Source organism: Artemia sp. Qi Xiang Cuo, chromosome 19 (assembly GCF_049724085.1).
Source record: "Artemia sp. Qi Xiang Cuo chromosome 19, ASM4972408v1, whole genome shotgun sequence".
NCBI classification, from domain to species: Eukaryota; Metazoa; Arthropoda; class Branchiopoda; order Anostraca; family Artemiidae; genus Artemia; species Artemia sp. Qi Xiang Cuo.
The window spans coordinates 58,814,277-58,834,440 of NC_142812.1; the positions used below are offsets into that span (position 1 = coordinate 58,814,277).

Here is a 20,164-nt window from a genome sequence, read left to right on the forward strand (position 1 = left end):
TCCCTGCGGATTTATTTCATGCGTCGGTGCCTGCAATAGATATTCGGATATGTTCATGGAATCTCTAGCTAATTGATTTATATTTGTTTGCCGATCTTGCCATATATTATTATGGTAGTTTGGATTTCTTGCGTCAGTGCCGGCTGCTGGCGCTGACTGCCAATGCAGATGGCTTGAAAAATTTTAATTTCCCGTCGGCCAATTAACTATTTGCCGTCGGCTTCAAAATTTTGCATTTCCCGTCGGCCGATAAATATTTTGCCTATTGGGGGGAGGGTTATACAAATTTGGTTGGTACGCGTTGTAAGGTGCTGATTGGCGCAATCTTCCCTGGCTATACCCTAGTGCAACACTGGTGCTAAAATTTGTTCTTCCGAACAAACAGTTGCCGTAATTTTGCGTTTTACCGACAGTGATCCTTGGTTTGTGATCGGGGACATAACGGCACTCTCTTGGGATGTGCCCAGGTCGATTACAAATATAGCATCTTATTATTGTAGGGTTATTTTCATAACTAAATTGTTTGACGGGCTGAAAACGTACTGTTTTCTGTCTAGCGGGTTCTTGCGTTATATTTCTTTGTGGGACTGGGGAGTTATCCCTTGAAAAAAAATTTGGAGATGGATGATCGCCCTTGAAGGTCAGGCTTGCGTTTGATTCGCCTAGGCTATTTATTTTTGTTTTACTGTGATTTGCCACCATCGTATCGACTTCGATCAATCGCCCTACCTCCTGAACTCTAAGATCTAACGTCTGAATATTTTTGGATATCCCTTGCAAAAAGGTATGTAGTATGACTTTTTCATACAGTTCTCCTGATCCTTTTCCAAATTTGGCTTCTACTGAAATGCGTATATTATCAAGATATTGTCTTACATTTTGTGAATGGTCAAAGCATACCATTCCGTGTTTTTTTTTATTTGTAGAACTAGTTTCGGTAAATCTATCTTTAAATGCCGTTAACAATTTGTCCACCGTATTTATTGGTAAGCTGGCACCATCACCTATAGTATTTTCAATTTGCTTTAAAAAGCTTAAGGCCTGGCCTTTTAATCTTAATAGGAGCATGCCGACTAACGTTTCTAGCTCTGTTTTTGTTAATTATGCAAACTGGGCCAATTGGATATTAAATTCGTTGATATCTGTTTGTCCATCATATTGCGGAATAGATTTTGCTATTTCTACATTTTTCGCGACCAACTTTTGCGCCATTAATAGTTCGCTTAATTCTTCTGACATTTTTGCGTTTGAATAACTCAAAATAGGTTTTTTTTTCACTTAACCTATTTGGGGGAGGCTATTATCTCCTATGAGATATTTTAAAGGGGTTTCCTATTATAGCTTAGCGATTATAGGCCTAATCACTTTTTCTTATATGTCTATCTCTCCAATAATTAAATTTAAATTACAAAGTTCATAGCCTAACTAGTTCGCAGGTTTTCCTCCAATTTCCGACCGTGCCATATGTTATTATGCTATTATGTTATTCTTTAAAGCGACCGCGTCATATGTAATGATTTAAGATTTGGTGATTGAGATGCGCCAAATGTAATGATTTTAGGTGGGCCAGATGTGGCAACAACGATTGGGGCCACAAATGTAATATTATGATTTAAAGCGGTGTGCCGATCGGGCACCTCGCTGAAAGCGAGAAAATAAAATGCATAATTGTAGTAGGTTAGAAATTCTCCAACTACCAATCCGGGAGCGTAACCTCACTTCCTCGAGTTATCTTCTTGTCAATTACCTCTAATGTTATGTAGAAATCAGATTCCTGGGAGCGTTACCGATGGAGGCATACGAACTAATTACCTGCTGGGCGATTAGATACAGACATATGAATAAAACAAACATAAATAAAAAAGCAATAGTTTTATTGTGATTTACATTTTACGTGTACAACAGTGGTTCACTTCAACTGACGACAAATAGAGGCAAAGTTGTTCATTAAGTTGACTCTCAGAAATAATGGCAATAGAGACAATTCATCATTGACAAAACGTAATTGACTATGAAGGAATTAACAAAACATGATTGACCAAACAAAATTGACGAGAAAAACACTTTTCTTCACTATATCAAACTATTCCTGCTTCTGCGCGCTAGAAGCTAATTCACGATTGGCCCAACTCGTGCGGTGGGGGCTGCTACCTTGTAATTATGTTTGCAAACTCACTTCATTATGCTAACTGCCCATCCAATAGACTATTTATATATTTTTGATGATTAAACATTCAGACTGCTCTTAATAATTTAAATTTCCTGTAAACATTGTATCTAGCGTTTTCTTATTTCCAAGTACCATAGCGAAATTTAAAACTATCTTCCTCGTGTAGCTGAGAATAAAATGCATTTTCTCTTTTGCTGATTAAGAACTTTTCTTTTTGAGACTGGATTTAAACTTAATTAGGAGAGGTTTAATTTATGTCGGAATTATTCTTAGAAGGAAATTATCATTAATTTTTTTGTATTTTAAACATTTCACATATTACTCACGGTACACCTTTACGGCGCTAGTACGTCAGCAACATCCAACTACATCGCATTGACTATTGCAACACCAACTACATTGTCACATTGACTACTATAGCAACATCGACTATTTTCTTGGCCCTCAGTCTTTTATGAATTTCTTGCATATTCACTCAGTGAAACTCAGTCTGATGAATTTCCTTTTGCATTATAAAATTTGCATTCCATATTGTAAGTGAGTTCCTAGCATTCAGTTAATTTGGGATCTCATGATTCGTGCCTAATTTATAAAAATTTGTATCTGTTACATCAAGAACAAATGTAAAAATATTTCTTCCATCTATTTGACCTCTGTCAACATCCAAGGCTCGAACTCTAACTTATTACCTTTTTCAGTAACAGGGTATTTTGGATTAGAGGTATAAAACACTTTTTTTGTTTCTTTCGTTTGTTTTTTACCGAGGCGGAGAGATGTGGAAGGTGAATCTACCTTATCTAGAAAGTGAAACATTTGACATTCCAGTTCGGAATATAAAGAATTCGGAAAAAGTAGTTTTTGTTGTCATCTTATCTCAGAAAATGATAAGCCTCAAACCGTGTGTTCCCAAGATGAGGTGACAGTAATGAAGCACCAAAATGAGGCACCTAGTGTGCCAGAAAAGGTTGAAACAAGTTTAGAGTATGTGCTTTCTCTAGAAAAGTTCGAGAGAACAGAGTTGAATATGTGGAACCAAATGTTGGAATTCACTTCCCATTTGAATGTGATTTGTTTATTTTCCGGTGAAATTGCGTAAAAATAGAAAAGACAAATAAACGATAAAGGCAGATTATAATTTGACAATTCAGGCTAAAATGACAAGCTCAAGTACTCAGTTCTCGCTTGAGAACGTCTTGTTTGTTTCTGCTATGAGAATGACGTGTTTGTTTCTGCTATGAAAGAGAGAGAAATTAAAAAAGACCCATAATTGCAAGAATTCAGTCTACGCTGGTCCAAGGTACTGTTTTACGGGAGCCATTTATGTCAGCCCGCAATTGCGAGCTTAAGGGAGGGGAGGAGGTCTTTGCCCTTTTGGGGGGAAATAGAAAGAATCCCGAACAAGAATTTGAAGGGTCATGCTCAGTATTGATGAAATAGTGTGGCAAGGAAGATGTGGCTGGACTGGGTGAGCCTGGGAAGGGGTCGGAATTATGTCCTATCAACTTTCAGAAGTGCTTGCTGCATGATCGTAGGGGAAGGTCCCTTCTGGAGATCAGATATAATACTCAGTCCCTTCAACCAACAGCTGATCGTGGCCTTTCATGGCTAGTTTCTATTACCATACCTTGGTAATCGCGCCCAAAGCCATGAGGGTGCATGAGGGGTTTCTTGACCTAGGAACTTACGGGTGTATGTTTCAAGCCTTTCGGAGAAAGAAAGTTCTGGCCTCTTTTTTGAGGGAGAATTAATGTTTTTCCTTTCTTTTTTTATTGTGAATTGGGAACCTCTTAACCCAAAATCTTACAAATACAAGCTTTGAGCTAATCAGAAAAATTTTCTGTCCCTTTTTTCACCCCGTTTCTGTTGGAACCGTACAGTCAGATCACCCCCCTTCCCCATGAGAGCACAAATTATCAGTTACAATTTTTAAACTAATCAGGGAAAAATATTTTGTTGCTCATTTCCAGTCATCTAACGCTATTCTGAGAGCGAAAAAATTTTTCTGAAAAAACAAACAAGAGTGACTCTCATCCATGAGAAGAAAAGAACATATTGCAGAAGAAAAAAACATATTGTAGCAAAGACCTCCGCTAAGCCGTCTTAAGTACAAAAAAACTAACCTTTGGAGTAACCTGGACAGAAGGAATTAAGTGACTGAAGAAAACTAAACCAAACATATAATACCATTTAAAAATTGGACTGGGTATGAATTCTTTCCTTTTTTTGTTCTTTTTTTGTGCACCCTGTCTGCTGGATTGATTTGAATCAAGAGGACCAATTCATTAATTTTTTTTTTACTTAAATGTAAAAAGGGTCAAATTTCGTGCTGAATGGCTCAGAAACTATACTGAATCTCGTAAGTAGGACCGTGCAGTTTGTCAGAGACATCAAGACATAATGTATTAAAAGTCTTTTTTCAGGAAATGTCTGCAGCCTCATATAGACAAGATTCGAGATTTTACATCTGCTGCAGAAAGAGCTTTTGAAAAAGCTAATTTGGAGCCTTCGAGCGTCCTTGGAGTGGCAGATTCAGTCCCGTTGAATTTAGCAAATGTTATGCTGCTAGCTCACCAAGGAAAGCAAACTGTTTTTCAATAGTATGTTCTTTAACTGTCAATAAGCTATATTATCTCTCCTGTTATCTTTTCTTGCTTGCTTACTTGCTCGAAACAGGCGTTTTTCGCCTCACCAGGCATCTGCATCCGATGTTTTTTTGAAATTTAAGCGTAAACCAGCTTTATAATCCTTGTCCCTCAATTTACTCGTAATTTTACTTTCCCTACGAGCATTGCCTCTCTTCCTCTCTGCACTTCGTCAATATTTACTCCTTATTCCTTCGTGTTTTTAATTTTAAATAGCGCTTCCTTTACTTAACTTTACTTTACTTCCTTTACATTGCTCTTGCTTTACTTTACTGTGTCCATCATGCAGACAAGTGTGCAGGGTGAGGGCCTTGGTATTGGGGCCCCTTGAAACTTTTACATGTCTTCAATTTTTTCTATAATTTTATTAACTTCGTTATGGCGAAAATTGCGATAACGAACTTTAAGTAAGCTTTGTTTAAAGTTCGATTGGGTAAGATACGTGTAAAAAATTAAGAATTTGGTAGGCATGCCTAGCGCCAGGAATACGCAAGAAAGATTCCATCACCGGACGGGCGCGGTAGCATGATTGCCAGCTTAATTTTATGTTTGTTTAATGTAGGCCTATGTGTAATGTTTAACATATATTGTGTAATGTTTTTGAAATTAACTGAGTAGCTTCTTTGCCAAATAGTAAATTTTCTTTTTTTTTACCGCTTGAAGAAAATGTATTACTGAAGACCTAGGTCAGCCCCAACTACCTTTATTTTTTATGGTGTGTAAGCGATGTAAAATAATCTCCCGAAATTCTTCAGACTGCTGAGGAACACAATTAGGCTTGTATTTTTAACAAATTTTCTGGGGGAGGACCCCCAGAAACTTTCCTTTCCCCTGAAGGGTATGCCATGTCCCTCGGACGGGGACCCTCTTGCTCCCCCCCCTCAATTGTAATGCTGAAATTACACCCATGTTAATTGTTGTTTTGACAACTCTGATTCCTTACAAAGATTAAATCTTAGTGAAGGACTGCTAATACTCCATTTTTCTTAACGCTTGCCTTGAACTCAATTCAGGTATGCTGATTTCAGTTTTTGTCTTGATTCTCCCAAATTTTCCAATTTTCTCAGTTATTGTTTCGTCATTTTTCTGAATACTCATCTTGAACTGAGTTCTGTTTTTGACCAGCTTAAGTAAAAAAAATCCTTTAAATAAAGTTAAAATGTGACATGGAGACTTAAAATAAATAAAGATTGTTCCGTATATGAAGAGGCGTGCCGGTTCCTCAACACCCTGCTCTTTACGATAAAGTTTAACAAAACAAGTTTTGCATACCTAGAATTATAGGCAGCGCAATAGTGCCTTCTATGTAAAGAGCGATGTAAGCACAATATATTGTTTTTTGTTTTGTCTTAGACCAGGGAACTTCATATAGAAAAAGTTGGCATAGAAACTTCAAAAAGAGCTCATTCGATTGGAAATTGAGAGGGCTAGTGCCCTCTTCAGAAGCAAAGCTATAGCGATGCCTATAATAAAGGCCATAAGGCCACAATATTTTACTTTTTGTTTACTATTTATTTTATTTTTTCCAGAGGCACTTTATATAGAAAGTGTGGTCGTATAAACTTTGGAAGGGGCTCATGCCCTTTTTTCCCCAAATGTATCTGCTAAAAATTTTGAGATAGCATTTTTGCTAAAAATAGTTCAAAGATCAGATAACAAAACTCAGGCGTCGTCAAAACCCTCCGGGGCCTGGGGGCAGGCGTTGTAAGTTATGCCCTTGGCGAATATATGGTTCTTATGGAAGGGGTGGTCGCATAAACTTCACAAGGGGCTCATTTGATTGGAAATTGAAAGTTAGGGTTCACTTTTTAAGAGACAAAAGAAATCAGATGGTAAGTGCTTCCCCGCGCCCCTTTTTCCCAAATGTTTCCGATAAAAATTTTGAGATTGCCATTTTTTTAAATAGTTCAAACATCAGATAACAAAAACTCTGGGGTATACAAAAGCCCCCAGAGCCTGGGGCAGGTGTTTTAAATTCTGTCCCAGAGGCATATAAGGTTTTTATGTTAGGGGTGGTCGTATAAATGTAGCAATAGAAGAATTTTAATTGTTGTAATGGAAAAATTTATTACTTGTAGCGATAAAAGATTTGCTACTTGTGGCGATAGAGATTTCTCCGATAGCGCCGCTTATAGCGCTGGAGATTGTTTCAACTAGGCTAGCGCCGCTTTCAATTAATGAGAGAAAATTGAATATGTAGACATATAAATGTGGCTTCTTCTTTCTTGAGCTATCTGGAGATCAGATTCCTTTGGGAGCATTTACCTTGGAGACATACGAACTAATTACCTATTATTAGACTAGACGCAGACATATAAATGAAATAAACACAGATAAAAAAGATACTAGACTTATTGAACTTACATGCTTAGTTGCACAGCAACGGGTCACTTCAATGACAATAATGGTGACCAAAATACAATAATTTCGCCTGACTCTCTCTAGGTCTGATGTATTGACTGTTTCAGGTCAGACTTAAGATTAAAATTAAAAGGCACATTTACCCCACTACCAAACGCAGTTCTTTCGTCCGGCGCTGTAAGGACTGCCCGCCATTGGCTCAAGGGGGCCAAGGATGTAAATCTTTCGTCCAATAATCTTTTTTTAAATATTTTTGATGATTCAAGCATTCACACGGTTTTTTGCCATTGAAACTTCCTTAGAAATATCGTACGTAGCTTTTTTTTTGCTACTCGTTATCTTAGCGAAATTCGAACGACTAGCGTCGTTGTTTGATTGAAGCTAGAACGCAGTTTATATTTTTGCTGATTAAAAATTTATACTCTTGGAAGCGGTATTTGAACTCAATTAGGGGACTTTTAATTTCTGCCCGAATCAAATTTAGAAGGAAAGAATCTTGTATTATAAATATATTGTATTCTAGTGCGGGTGCACATCACCCTTCCCATCAAATAATGACGTCCCGTCATTAGTGACTGCTCATTAGGAGGGCTTAAAAATTTTTCAATTATTTTTCTTATTTTATTCTACGTCCCTATCTAAAATTCATCTACCGGACTAAGATTATTTATGGTTCTAGGTTAGCTGCTATACTAAAGTTTTTTTTTCTATATCTAACACTGATTACTTTTACATTTCCAGTAAGGTTGGGACTATTCTACTTTTATATTAGTTTTTTTTTTTGCTGTCTATATGACGTACAACATACTATCTACACAACGTTAAATGAATAACATGATAATATTACACCTAATTCTACTTGCGGTACATACATGAATGATTTATAACATACAATATTGGGTTCATCATATTCACTGATGACATTAAAACACTTTCACTATTGGGATTTTTGAATTGTCAAAGTTATTAGGAAGTAACACATGTAGATTCACATCTATTCATCACCTTTTGTGTCCTTAGTGTACTACACCCTTCTGTTGTAAATAATTGTCCTTCACTCTTTTTGTCTTGGCAAAAATTTTGAAGCATTTACGTTATGGTTTCTTCATGGAACAGTTCGAGTCTAGTCGTCTTTACACGACAAGTTTTCCCTAATAGTCAACTGGGAAATGGCCGTTAAATATTGTTCTAATAGTCAACTGGGAAATGATTCTTTCCACTACATGTGTTGGTGTTTTTCATCTCAGCATATCATTTTTAGGATTTTTTTAGGCACATAGAGAATGTATTCTCGCGTAAAATTGTTCATTTGTGCCTTTTGAAACGGGTGGTCGTCATACTATGGTGACCCTTTTAATATATTGTATTTAAGTTCAACTTCAAACATCTTCAAATATCGTTCAACTTCGAATGTCGTTAAATATCGTTTATCTTTTATTGATCGATGGTGTTCTCAGAATTAAACTTCAAATTGTCTTTAATATCGGCTTCAAATCTTCAAATGTCTTTAAATGTCATTTAACTTCAAATATTATTTATCGTGTGCTGATCGATGGGGTTCTCAGAATTAAACTTCAAATTGTCTTTAATTTCGGCTTCAAATCTTCAAATTTCTTTAAATGTCACTTAAATTCAAATATTGTTTATCGTGTGCTGATCGATGGGGTTCTCAGAATTGAACTTCAAATTGTCTTTAATTTCGGCTTCAAATATCTTCAAATTTAAAATTCATTTAACTTCAAATATCGTTAAATATCGTTTAGCTTCAAATATCATCACTATACTGTCAAACTATTCTGGGGTCCATAGTGAGTATGAAAGGTAATATCTACGTATTTATATCTTGTACTGACCGATGGGTTTCTGTGATTATATAGTTCGTTAAAGTACTTGATACTGAGGTTCAAATATAGTGTTACCTGATACGTAGTATGGTTCATAGTCGAAGAAACGACGATCGAGGGTAACTGTTGTTCTCGTAGACGAAGTTGGGAAGAAAGTTGCCTGGAGTTATGGTGAGTACTCTTCGTTGGTTGAGATATGATGGAAATAGATGCTACTGGGTTGTATCTGTACTGGGCAGCTCATTGTAATGCTCAATAACCAATTTGCCATTTACTTCCTGTAATAAAAACAGCGCGGCAGAATCAGAAGTTCTTTGAAGTAAATACACATACAATAATTCACGCATTAATTGGGTTATAATTGTTCCCATTGGGAAGTTCAATACATAGAAGTTTCTTATAAATATTGATTCTACAACTTTAAGTATGGTCTCTTATTATACATACACTTTATTTTAACTCCTTTTAACACTTAGTTAATTTTACAATAGATTTACAATAATCATTTAAACAGAGTTTATGCTACATGATTAATTTTTGAGGTCTAATTTTACAACTTACTTCATGCCTGCATTGTTCACGCAAGTCCGTGCTGTTTCAGAAACGCATGTGCAGCGTCATAACCGCACGGTTTTACGCAAAACGATACTACAATAAGGGAACAAGACATAACAAGGACGAATGGAGACCTCTCTATCCACTCGTCTTCTAATGTCCTCCCTATTTCCTGGCTTAGCCGTTCTGGTGGGGCTCCGGGTTTAACGGCTGAAATGCAGAGGTTCTTAGTCTCAGGATTTTTCCGTAATTGCAAGTCAAAATTGGTTCGCCTTTCGAATAAGGTCATTAGATGAAGGATTCCTAGCTTGCCCGCGTAGATTCCAGTTGATGCTTGGCAAAAAATATAAGCGTAATGAAGAACTGGCATCAATGTCTTTTTAGAAGGCTATTGTTTGAGCAAATCCTTCAGAACTAAATAAATAAATATGATATATTTATATCATATAAAATAAAATAATTATAATCTGCACTAAGACAAAATATTTCATATAATTAGACGCTTCTGTACTGATAATTTCTTGTTTTGGATAATATCCATCTTGGTTAGGGCATCGGAAGATTTTTCATGGAAAATCCGAGGAAGACCTGAGTCAGTATAGGTAAGATATAACTTGACTAACTTGCGAAAATATGTCACAAAAATTAGAGCACATGATATGTCATAGATAAACCAATGAAATTAAAGAACATCTTTGTCACAGAACTATAGAACAGTGATCTCTCTGTTATTGTATACGTCGTAGATATAAACTAATGAAATTAAGTTTTTTTGTCAAGGAGCTAAAGACATTAATGTCTTTGTTTCTCTTTGGAAGTAATGTTTAACACAGCTGTACGACAGCATACGTCATAGGTATAATATAATGAAATTTAAACGCTTTTCTTTTTTCTCGGAGCTATAAGAAAGTAAACTCTCTGTTTCTCTTTCAAAGCATTCTTATCCAAAAAACGGAAACTAACTAGCTCACAGAAGTTTCTATTTAACCTTTAAGTATTGTTTTGACTGGTCCTGATTGGCATAAAAATATTAATTTCTTACACTTCAAGGACTGAGAAATACCCCTTCCTACGGTCGTTTACACAAAAAAAAATAACAAAAAAACAATGATGGGCCTTGAGTTCCTCCCCCGGCTTCCCACAACACGTGGTCCAACGCCAGTTGTCGTTCTTAGTCGACCACGAGCTTCCTACCTTTGGTTATTTTCTGTTCCAACATTTCTCTCTGATCACCAATGTTTTGAGATCACTTGTACTATTTTTTTTTTCATTAGTATTGACTTGGTGAACTTTACTTGCACGCTGTTAAATTTATTATGGTGTTAAATTTATTATCTTTGAAATTTGTCTTTACATTAATTAGGGATATTTCCATCTGTCAGGTTTTTTACACGTTCTACCTGACTGTGTCGTTATTTTCTCCTCGGTTTCTTGCGGTTTTTGCTTTTTCGGTTTGTCTAGCGAAATAAGGTCAAACTTTTTGTATTGTTTTTTCAAATATTCTTGCCCTTTTAATTTCGTTTGTTTCCCGTGTGCGGGGTCTGAGGTCGGTCTTGATTTTCCTATTTCTTTAGCTACTATATGGTCTGATTCACCGTCAGACTCTTCTGAACTGGTTTCCGACGAATCTGGATTAGAACTTTTAGAGGTGGCACTTTTTGAGGTGTCACCTGCCTTTCGTTCGTAAATTTCTACTCCCCTGGAAGTAGAAGGTTTATTCTCTAAGTCCTCGCCTTGAGTTTTCAACTCGGGAGATTTGAAAGATTCTTGAGAGCTTTGGGAGGAATCAAGAGTTTTTGAGGGGTTCCTCCATTGTTTGAATGCCATGTCCTGAGGGGGATGGGGCATTTTTTGCATTAGAGTTTCTCGCCATGAAGTCCACTGTTTAGGTCTGGCCTTGGATACAGTTATATCATGATATTGACCTTGCTGGTCATCCTTTGGAGTTTTATTCCCGGGCAATGTACTTTGACTCGTTTTTATGGGAAAATCTATTAAATCCATAGCTTCTCGCAGGTTTGTTTTGGTTAAATCTTTGGGAGGAGTTTTCTTTACAGTAATACCGGGGGTTTCTACAGCTCTGTTTAATTCGTCCTGTAAAGACAGGGGCCTTTCTATCGGTGTTGCAGGGGAAACCATATCGTCGTGAAATCTTTTGGGGGGACATGGGGTCGAAATTCTATCGGGGAAGAATTGGGTTTTTGGAGATATTGTATAATCTAAATCTCCTGCGCTTGCCGATGAATAACTTTTTGGAGTTTTTGGCGTTTTTATTCTTACTGGTATTAGGGATTTTTTCTCAGGAACAACTAGATTTTCCATTGCTAAAAATTCTTCAAAGTTTTGTTAATCACTGTCATTTTCAAAATAATCTTGTTTAAAATTGAAAGGTTTTAGCTCTGCCAATCTTGACCTAGGGGGCTCATTTTCCGAATCTGACGAATCAGTAGAAGAGGGATGTGACACCCATCTCTCTGGAAATTTGGCTCTTTTTATTCGGCTAACATGCGCCTTGTAAGTTCTTCTACTATCGGGGTTTTCCATTTTAAAGGTATATTCATTATCGTACTTTTTGACTATTCTGTACGGTCCAGAATATTTGTTTGAGAGTTTTTGTCCTTCCGTTTTTGACTCGTTCTCTAGGTAAACGAAGTCTACCACTTTGAAATTTACATTCCCCTTAACTTTGGGTTGGTTTCTTAGCTCTTGGTTTATTTTACATTTTTACAGCTCTTGCCTAACTATTTTTTAAGTTTTCCTCATTCTATTTATGAATTCTTGTTTATAATCTTCTGAGCTATTATAATACTGCCGAGATTCAATAATCTCATCATACGGGATTCTAAAATCTCGACCAAAAAGTAAATAAAATGGATTGTCTTTGGTTGTTTCGGAATAAGCAGTGTTGATTACGTTAGTTATATAGGGTACGAATTTATCCCAGTCGCTCCTGTCGTCTTTTGTATAAATACTTAGTACGTTCGAGAGTATTTTATGCCTGTTTTATATTTTGACATTAGCTTGTGGATTGTGCGGCGCTGTCACAAATTTCTCTATATTAAGGCAACTCATTAAATGTTTTTTTACTTTTGCAACAAAATTGCTCCGATTGTCGCTCAAAATTTTATTAGGAATGCCAAATTGTAAAAATAATTTTGCTAATGCCCTACTTGTGGCATAAGCACCTTGATTTTTTAATGCTTTTGCAAAAGTAAATCCGGAAAAATGATCTATGACCGAAAGAATACAAGTATGACCTCTGCTAGAAACAGGTAAGCCTCCAGTTGTACCGTATAGGTCAAATGAGATAATATCGAAGGGGTAATTTGCTACCGGGACCCTTCCCATTGGGGGATTTGGGTAAACTGGGGGGATTTTTCTCAGATTGCATGCTTCGAATGTACTTACAAAGTCTTTAAGTTTTGTCAGCGCCGATTGTACTTAAGAGTATTGTTTTAATTTATGGAAAGTTTTCATAACTGCTAAATGTCCACCCGTGTCCGAAGAAAATTTTCAAATGCCGGCTCTATCAAGTTTTTTCGTAATACAGTATTATCGAGGTTTGGTTTCTATTTGTCTCAGAAGTCAAGATTCTGAACATTATTTTTTCATCGAAATAATATTAAAAATTGTCTATATCTATTCTCATGGTTTTTAATTAGTATTTGAAAGTATTCTTATTAGGAAAATATTCAACTCGTTCTGCGCATAATCCGTCCTTTTTTTGCTTGGGCTTTTTATTTTCCAAAGACAAGAGACAATAGTTAATCTTCTTTTCTTTTGCTGCGTCTTTGACTTTGTTTTTCTTACATCCATGTTTGCTTTTAGCATTAATAGCATTAACTTCATTTTCTTCAGTTTCCGACGGACTATTTTCTGGGTATCTACTCAAAAAGTCGCAAGCTGCGTTTTGTTTTCCCTTTAAATGTTCAAATTCATAATCTAGGTCTTGGATTTTCATAATCCATCTAGCTAGAATGCCCGTGGGGTTTTTAAATGTGCGCAGGTACTGCAAGCTTTTATGGTCTGATCGTAGTATAAATTTTCTACCAATTAAATAATGTCTAAACTTGTCCAAGTGGTAGATAATAGATGACAATTCTAAGTTTGTGGCAGAATAACTACTCTTCGCGTTTTGATAAAGCTTTACTTGAATAGCATATAACTTTTTCTATTTGTTTGGGTGTTCCCTGTAGAGGGTTAGGGTCTTTTACCGGGATTATTTGCGAAAGAATTGCGCCTATGCCTTTTGAACTAGCATCAGTGGTAACGATAAATTTTCCGTGTTCGAGATCAGGGAGTGATAAAATTGGTTCAGAAGTGAGTGCCTTTTTGAGACGGTCTATGGAAGTTTGAGCTTCCTGGGACGAGGTAACATTATGGGAATTCCCTTTGGTTAATTCCGTGAGGGGTTTCGCAATTTGGGCATAATTGCGTACGAATTTTCTAAAGTAGCCAGTAAGGCCTAAAATTCTCCTTAATTCTTTCATAGTTCTGGGGGGTTTGAGGTTTTCCACACATTTTATTTTATCAGGGTCTGGGGATATCTCTCCCTAGGTTACTATTACTCCTAAAAATTTAATTTTGGATTGAAATAAATTTACTTTCTCGGGCCGGCATTTTAAATTTCCTTGCCTGAACTTCTCGAACACCTTAGCTAAAGTTGCTAAGTGTTGCTCAGTGTTTTCCCCCCCGCATATAATATCATCAACAAAATGAATTATATTCTTTAATCCTCTTAACATGTGCAATAGGGGTCTACGTAACGTGGTTGAACTAGATTCAAGCCCAACGAGCACACTTAACTAGTCAGAAAATCTGTATTCGGATTCTGAAAAAGCAGTCTTATGGATGTCTTTTCTGGCTATTTTCACTTGGTGGTAGCTTTGGGTAATGTTTAAAGAGGTCAAAATTTTGTTTTTGCTTGAAATTGAGTCAAGAATTTCGTCTATTCTTGGTAGAGGAAATTTGTCGCTAACTACTTGTTTGTTGAGAGCCCTATAATCTACTACGAGTCTAAGATCTCCATTCTTATTTGGTACTAAGATCACTGGTGCACCATACGGACTTATACTTGGGCGTATAATTTCGTTTTTTTCTAATTCATGGATTTTATTTTTTAACCACTCTTTGTGCTTATGTGGAACGGGGTATGGCTGTTTTGCTACGGGATTACTAGTCGTCAAAATTTAATTTTAAAAAAATGGAATTAGACCGATATAATCTTCACATTCTGAGAATACATCCTTAAATTTTCATAATAATTACCATAATTTCTTATGCAGTTCCATATCGGTAATATCAACCATTTTTAGATGTGTATAAAAATTGCGATTTAGTCAGGGGTTATTCTTTATTTGACGTTTTAATGCCGTTAACTAGATTTCTTTTAGAATTTTCACATGTATTTAAATCATTTTCTGTTATAACCTGGATTTGGACTAAACACGTTCCCTTTTTAATTGTAATTGTATCATTTTTATGGTTATTGGTTACCCAAATAAAACCTTCCCCTTTGTCATAAGATATAATCTGTTCCTCGCATAACAGATTTTTAGGCATTTCAGACGGTGTCGCAAACCATATTTCTGATTTGCTAACAACGGGTTCGATCATTTGAGATATTTGAATTTTTTGTATCGTTTTGGGAGGGATTTTTGTTTTCCTTATCTCAAATCCATAATATTTCTCTTCATTTTCATTCTTTATTAGATTCATACTAGTGCTATGCTGCGTCATTGCGGCATCTTGTGGTGTCACGTTAGGTTATATTATGTTCTTCCACAATTCCACTATTTTCTTAATTTCATTTGATCTGTACTGTTGCATAGTTCCTATTTTTATTTTCGCATCTTCAGTACTGTTATTATTTAAATATACTTCATTTTTGCAATATCTCTCTGGGTAATTGATCAAATTTTTAGTCATACCATGTCTTTGCGAGACATGGGGTTCAAATTACTTCGCCATTCTATTATTAAGAATTCTGTTTAGATGTAGGTTGTCTTTATAAATTTCGGTTCGATTTCTTAAGGTAGAAATTTCTTCCCCTACCTTATCGTGGCTTGCACATTTCTCTTGTCCCGCGTCTAAGTGAATTTCTTCGGACGATTTGTATTTCTCACGGATGAGAGAGCCATAGGAGAAGTTGTCGTAATTGCTGAAACGCATAATGCACGTTCAGGTATACCTTATTTGGTTGAAGCAAATTGACCCTTGTGTATTTAATTTATGACCTGTCACGCTTGTCAAATTGGGATTATTAGGGTTTCTCTGTCGTTTGATATGCGGCGGCAAGGTATTAAATACGCATGAGTTTATGATATTTACAGTAGCTCCACTGTCAACTAAGGCCGTAAAGTAAACGTTTTCTACACAAAAATCATTAAATATAGGTAACTTGTTAATAATATCACTACAAGAAGGAACTACTATTGTTTTGGACCTATTAAATATTCTTGGCACCCTCTGGGTCCAACTTATGTTTCTGAGGGGCCCAAAACGTTTCCCTGGTGATTTATTTCCTGTGTTGGTTCCCGTAATAGATATTCAGGCGTATTGGGTTCCGTAGGCATATTTAAATGATTTAAGTCAGTCTGTCTTTTCCAAGTATTATTGTGGTAACGTAGAGGTCTCGTGTAAGTGCCGTTTGCTGACACTGACCGCCAGTGCCGTTGGCTTGCAAAATTTTCATTTCTCATCGGTAAATTTTCATGATTTCTATATTGCATTCTCGCATTATATTGGCCTTGGCGAGTATTTGGGTTTTCAAACCGGTAATTAATTTGTCTATTGGGGGGAGGGTTATACGAATTCGATTGGTACGCATTATAAGGTACTGATTGGCGCAATCCCCCCTGGCTATAGCCTATTGCACGACCGGTGCTAAAATTTGTTCTTCCGAACAAATGGTTGCCGTAATTTTGCGTATTACCGACAGCATTTCTTGGTATGGGATTGGGGACATAGTGGCACTCTCTCGCTATGTGGCCAACGCGATTGCAATTATGGCACCTCATTATTGTAGGGTTAATGGGCTGAAAACGTAATGTTCTCTGCCTAGCAGGTTCTGGCGTTTTGTTTCTTTGTGCCACTGGGGAGTTATCCCTTGAAAGGAAATTGGGTGATGCCTGATCGCCCTTGAAAATTATGTTCGCGTTTGAATCGCCTAGGCTATTTATTTTTGCTTTACTATGATTAGCAACCATTTTATCAACTTCGATTAATCGCTCTACCTCTTGGACTGCAAGATCTAATGTCTGAATATTTTTGGATATTACTGCTCTATATAGTTTTGGGGGTAGCCCTTGCAAAAAGGTATTTAGTATGACTTTTTCATGCAGTTGCCCCGAACCACTTTCGTATTTTGCTTCTACAGAAATGCGTATGTTATCAAGATATTCCCTTATATTCTGTGAAAAATCAAAGCTTACTAGCCCGTGTTTTAATTTATTTATAGAACTGGTTTCTATAAATCTCTCTTTGAATGCTTTTAACAAGTCATCAACCGTATTTATTGGCAAGTTGGCGTTATTACCTATGGTATTTTCGACATGTTTTAGAAATGTTAAGGCCTGGCCTCTTAATCGTAGTAGGAGGATGTCTTTTGAAGCTCCCACGTCTGTTTTTGTTAATTGTACAAATTGGGTCAGTTGAATATTAAGTTTGTCAATATCTGACTGACCATTGTACTCTGGTATAGATTTTGCTATCTCTACATTTTTTGCGACTAACTTTTGCATTATTAATAACTCGTTTATTTCGTCCATCTTTTTTTGCGTTTATATCAAGTTAAAATTTTACATTACCTATTTTGGGGTAGGCTATTATCTCCTATGAGATATAATGGGTTTACTGTCGTAGTCTAGCGGTTATAGGCCTAATCAATTTATTGATGTGTCTATGTCCTTCCAACCATTAAATTCAAATCACAAAGTTTAAATAGCCTAACTAGTTCGCAGTTTTCCTCCAATTTCCGACACGCGCCATTTGTAGCGATAGAAAAATTCATTATTTGTAGCGACAGAAGATTTGCTACTTTTGGTGATAGAAATTTCTCCGATAGTGTCGCTTATAGTGCTGGAGATTGTTTCGACTAGGCTAGCGCCGCTTTCAACTAATTAGATAAAATTTAATATGTAGACACATAAATGTGGCATCTTCTTTCTTGGGCTATCTGGAGATCAGATTCCTTTGGGAGTATTTACCTTGGAGACTTAAGAACTAATTACCTATTATTGGACTAGACGCAGACATATAAATGAAATAAACACAGATAAAAAAGACAATAGATTTATTGAACTTACATGCTTAGTTGCACAGGAACGGGTCACTTCAATGACAATAACGGTGACCAAAATACAATAATTTCGCCTGACTCTCTCTAGGTCTGATGTATTGACTGTTTCAGGTCAGACTTAAGATTAAAAAAAGGCACATTTACCCCACTACCAAACGCAGTTCTTTCGTCCTGCGCTGTAAGGACTGCCTGCCATTGGCCCAAGAGGGCCAAGGATGTAAATCTTTTGTCCTGTAATCTCTTTTAAATATTTTTCATGATTCAAGCATTCATACTGTTTTTTGACGTTTAAGCTTCCTTAGAAATATCGTGCGGGGCATTTTTTTTGCTACCAATTAATTATATTAGTGAAAATCTAATTACTGGCGTCGTTGTTTGACTGAAGCTAGAATGCAGTTTCCCTTTTTGCTGTTTAAAGATTTAGACTCTTGGAAGCGGTATTTGACCTCAATTAGGGGACGTTTAATCTCTACCCGAATCATATTTAGAAGGAACGAATCTTGTATTTTAAATATATGGTATTCTAGTGCTGGTGCACAAACATCAGGGTTTTTTTTTTATTGAAAATTAAAATTTCTAGGTACCTTTTTATTATTCAAAACTGATCGGGGGTATTTACCCCCCCCCCCCCCTCGCCCCTACACACACACACACCCTCTTTTTCCCAAGTGTATCCGATCATAATTTTGACATAGCCAGTTTGTTTTAAAAAGTTCAAAGATCTGCTCCCTCCCCCGAGCTTTGGAGCAGGGTTTTAAGCAGGGTCTTATATCCGGGGTATATAAGATTTTTTTTGGAAGAGAAGGTCGTATACACTTCGGAGGGGACTCAAATGATTAGAAATTCAAAATTGTAATTCCCTTTTTAAGAATCAAAAATGATCCAATGGCAACTAGCCCCCTCCCCTAGGGCCCTTTTCCCCAAATGCATCTGATAAAAGTTTTAGGATAGCCATTTTGTTCAAAATAGTTTGAAGATTAAATAAAAAAACTTCGGTGTCGATACAGCCCCCGGAAGTCCAGGGGCAAAGAGTCAAAAGGGACCGGAGGGCATCTAACCCCCCCCCCCCCGCTCACATGCACCCTCTATTCCCAAAATGTATTCAATCAAAATTTTGAGATAGCTATTTTGTTTTAAATAATCCAAGGGTCAGATAACAAAATTTCGGGGCCAACATAACCCCCCTTCACCCAGAGCTCTGGGGAAGGGTTGTAACTTATGCCCCAGGGGTATATAAAGTTTTTATGGAAGAGGTAAATTTTGGAGGGGACTCAAATGACTAGCAATTGAAAGTTCTAGTTCCCTGTTTGAGATTTAAAAATGATCCGATGGCAACTAGCCCCCCTCTCCCACCATCCCTCGTTTTTTCAATTGAATCCGATCAAATTTTTTAGATACTCATTTTGTCCAAAATAGACCAAATTAATCAGTTATTCATATAAACCCATTACTGACGAGAAGGTCGCTCATTTCAAAGTAAAACTTAGCTCCCAATCTTGCGCCAATATCCTATGTCTTACCAATGGTAATGAAATGGCTTGTAAGTTTTCAGCTGAACTTTTCCAGTTATGCTGTGACACCTTTCCAGTAAAAAGTTACTCGCAAATCTATCTGCAAACCGTGGATAAAAAAAAAGTGTTGTGCCTAATAAATGAACTTGATAAACTCTCTAAGGAAGGATTTTTCCAAGAATCTCGGAAACTTCGAAACATTGTTGTTAGTGAAATCCTTAAATCAGGAAAGGAGCATGATGCTCACGTGCTCAATAAGTTATTGTGTTTTTACCCTAAGAAATTCCACAAAAGTGTCCAAGATGCCATGGGAAAGGTCTCTTCAAATTTTTCTTACTGGATAGTAATGGTTACCCAGTGAGTACGGATATCATAAATGATCATTTTCCTTCAATTTGTAAAATTCACCCGCCACTCCAACATATGCCAGCCAACAATGCAGTGAGTAACATTCCTGTGATTGAAATACGTCAGACCCAACTTAAACTCGAAAATCTTTACACAAATAAGTCAGTAGGCTATACCGAGGTGATATACCTACCAAATTGATTGTGGAATGTGCCCAGTATTTAAAGTGTACCTCTAACTGCTATTTTTAACCAATGTTTTGTAGATGGTATATTTCCAGTGTGTTTTAAACGAGTTATTATATCACCTAAATCGAAAACTAAAACCCCAAAAGTTCCCTCTGACTTAAGACTAATATCGAAAACCAAATTAATTGGGCTTTAGGATGAATCATAGCACCACGCATTGCTTAATTTATATACTTGATACTGCTT

At 36.6% G+C, this 20,164-nt stretch overlaps 1 protein-coding gene across 5 annotated transcripts in view; it reads left to right on the forward strand.

Moving 5' to 3' along the window:
• Nucleotides 1-20,164, forward strand: part of LOC148941056 (uncharacterized) — a 118,523-nt gene that overhangs the window by 83,539 nt on the left and 14,820 nt on the right. For 2 of the 5 annotated variants that reach the window (XM_089104933.1, XM_089104932.1), the window contains exon 4: nucleotides 4,591-5,032. In XM_089104933.1, coding sequence (XP_088961059.1) covers nucleotides 4,591-4,768 — 178 coding nt within the window. In that variant the 3' untranslated portion in view covers nucleotides 4,769-5,032. Of the gene's footprint in view, nucleotides 1-4,590; nucleotides 5,033-10,122; nucleotides 10,139-20,164 lie in introns of those variants that run through there. The other 3 variants (XM_089104929.1, XM_089104930.1, XM_089104931.1) reach the window with 2 other exon arrangements.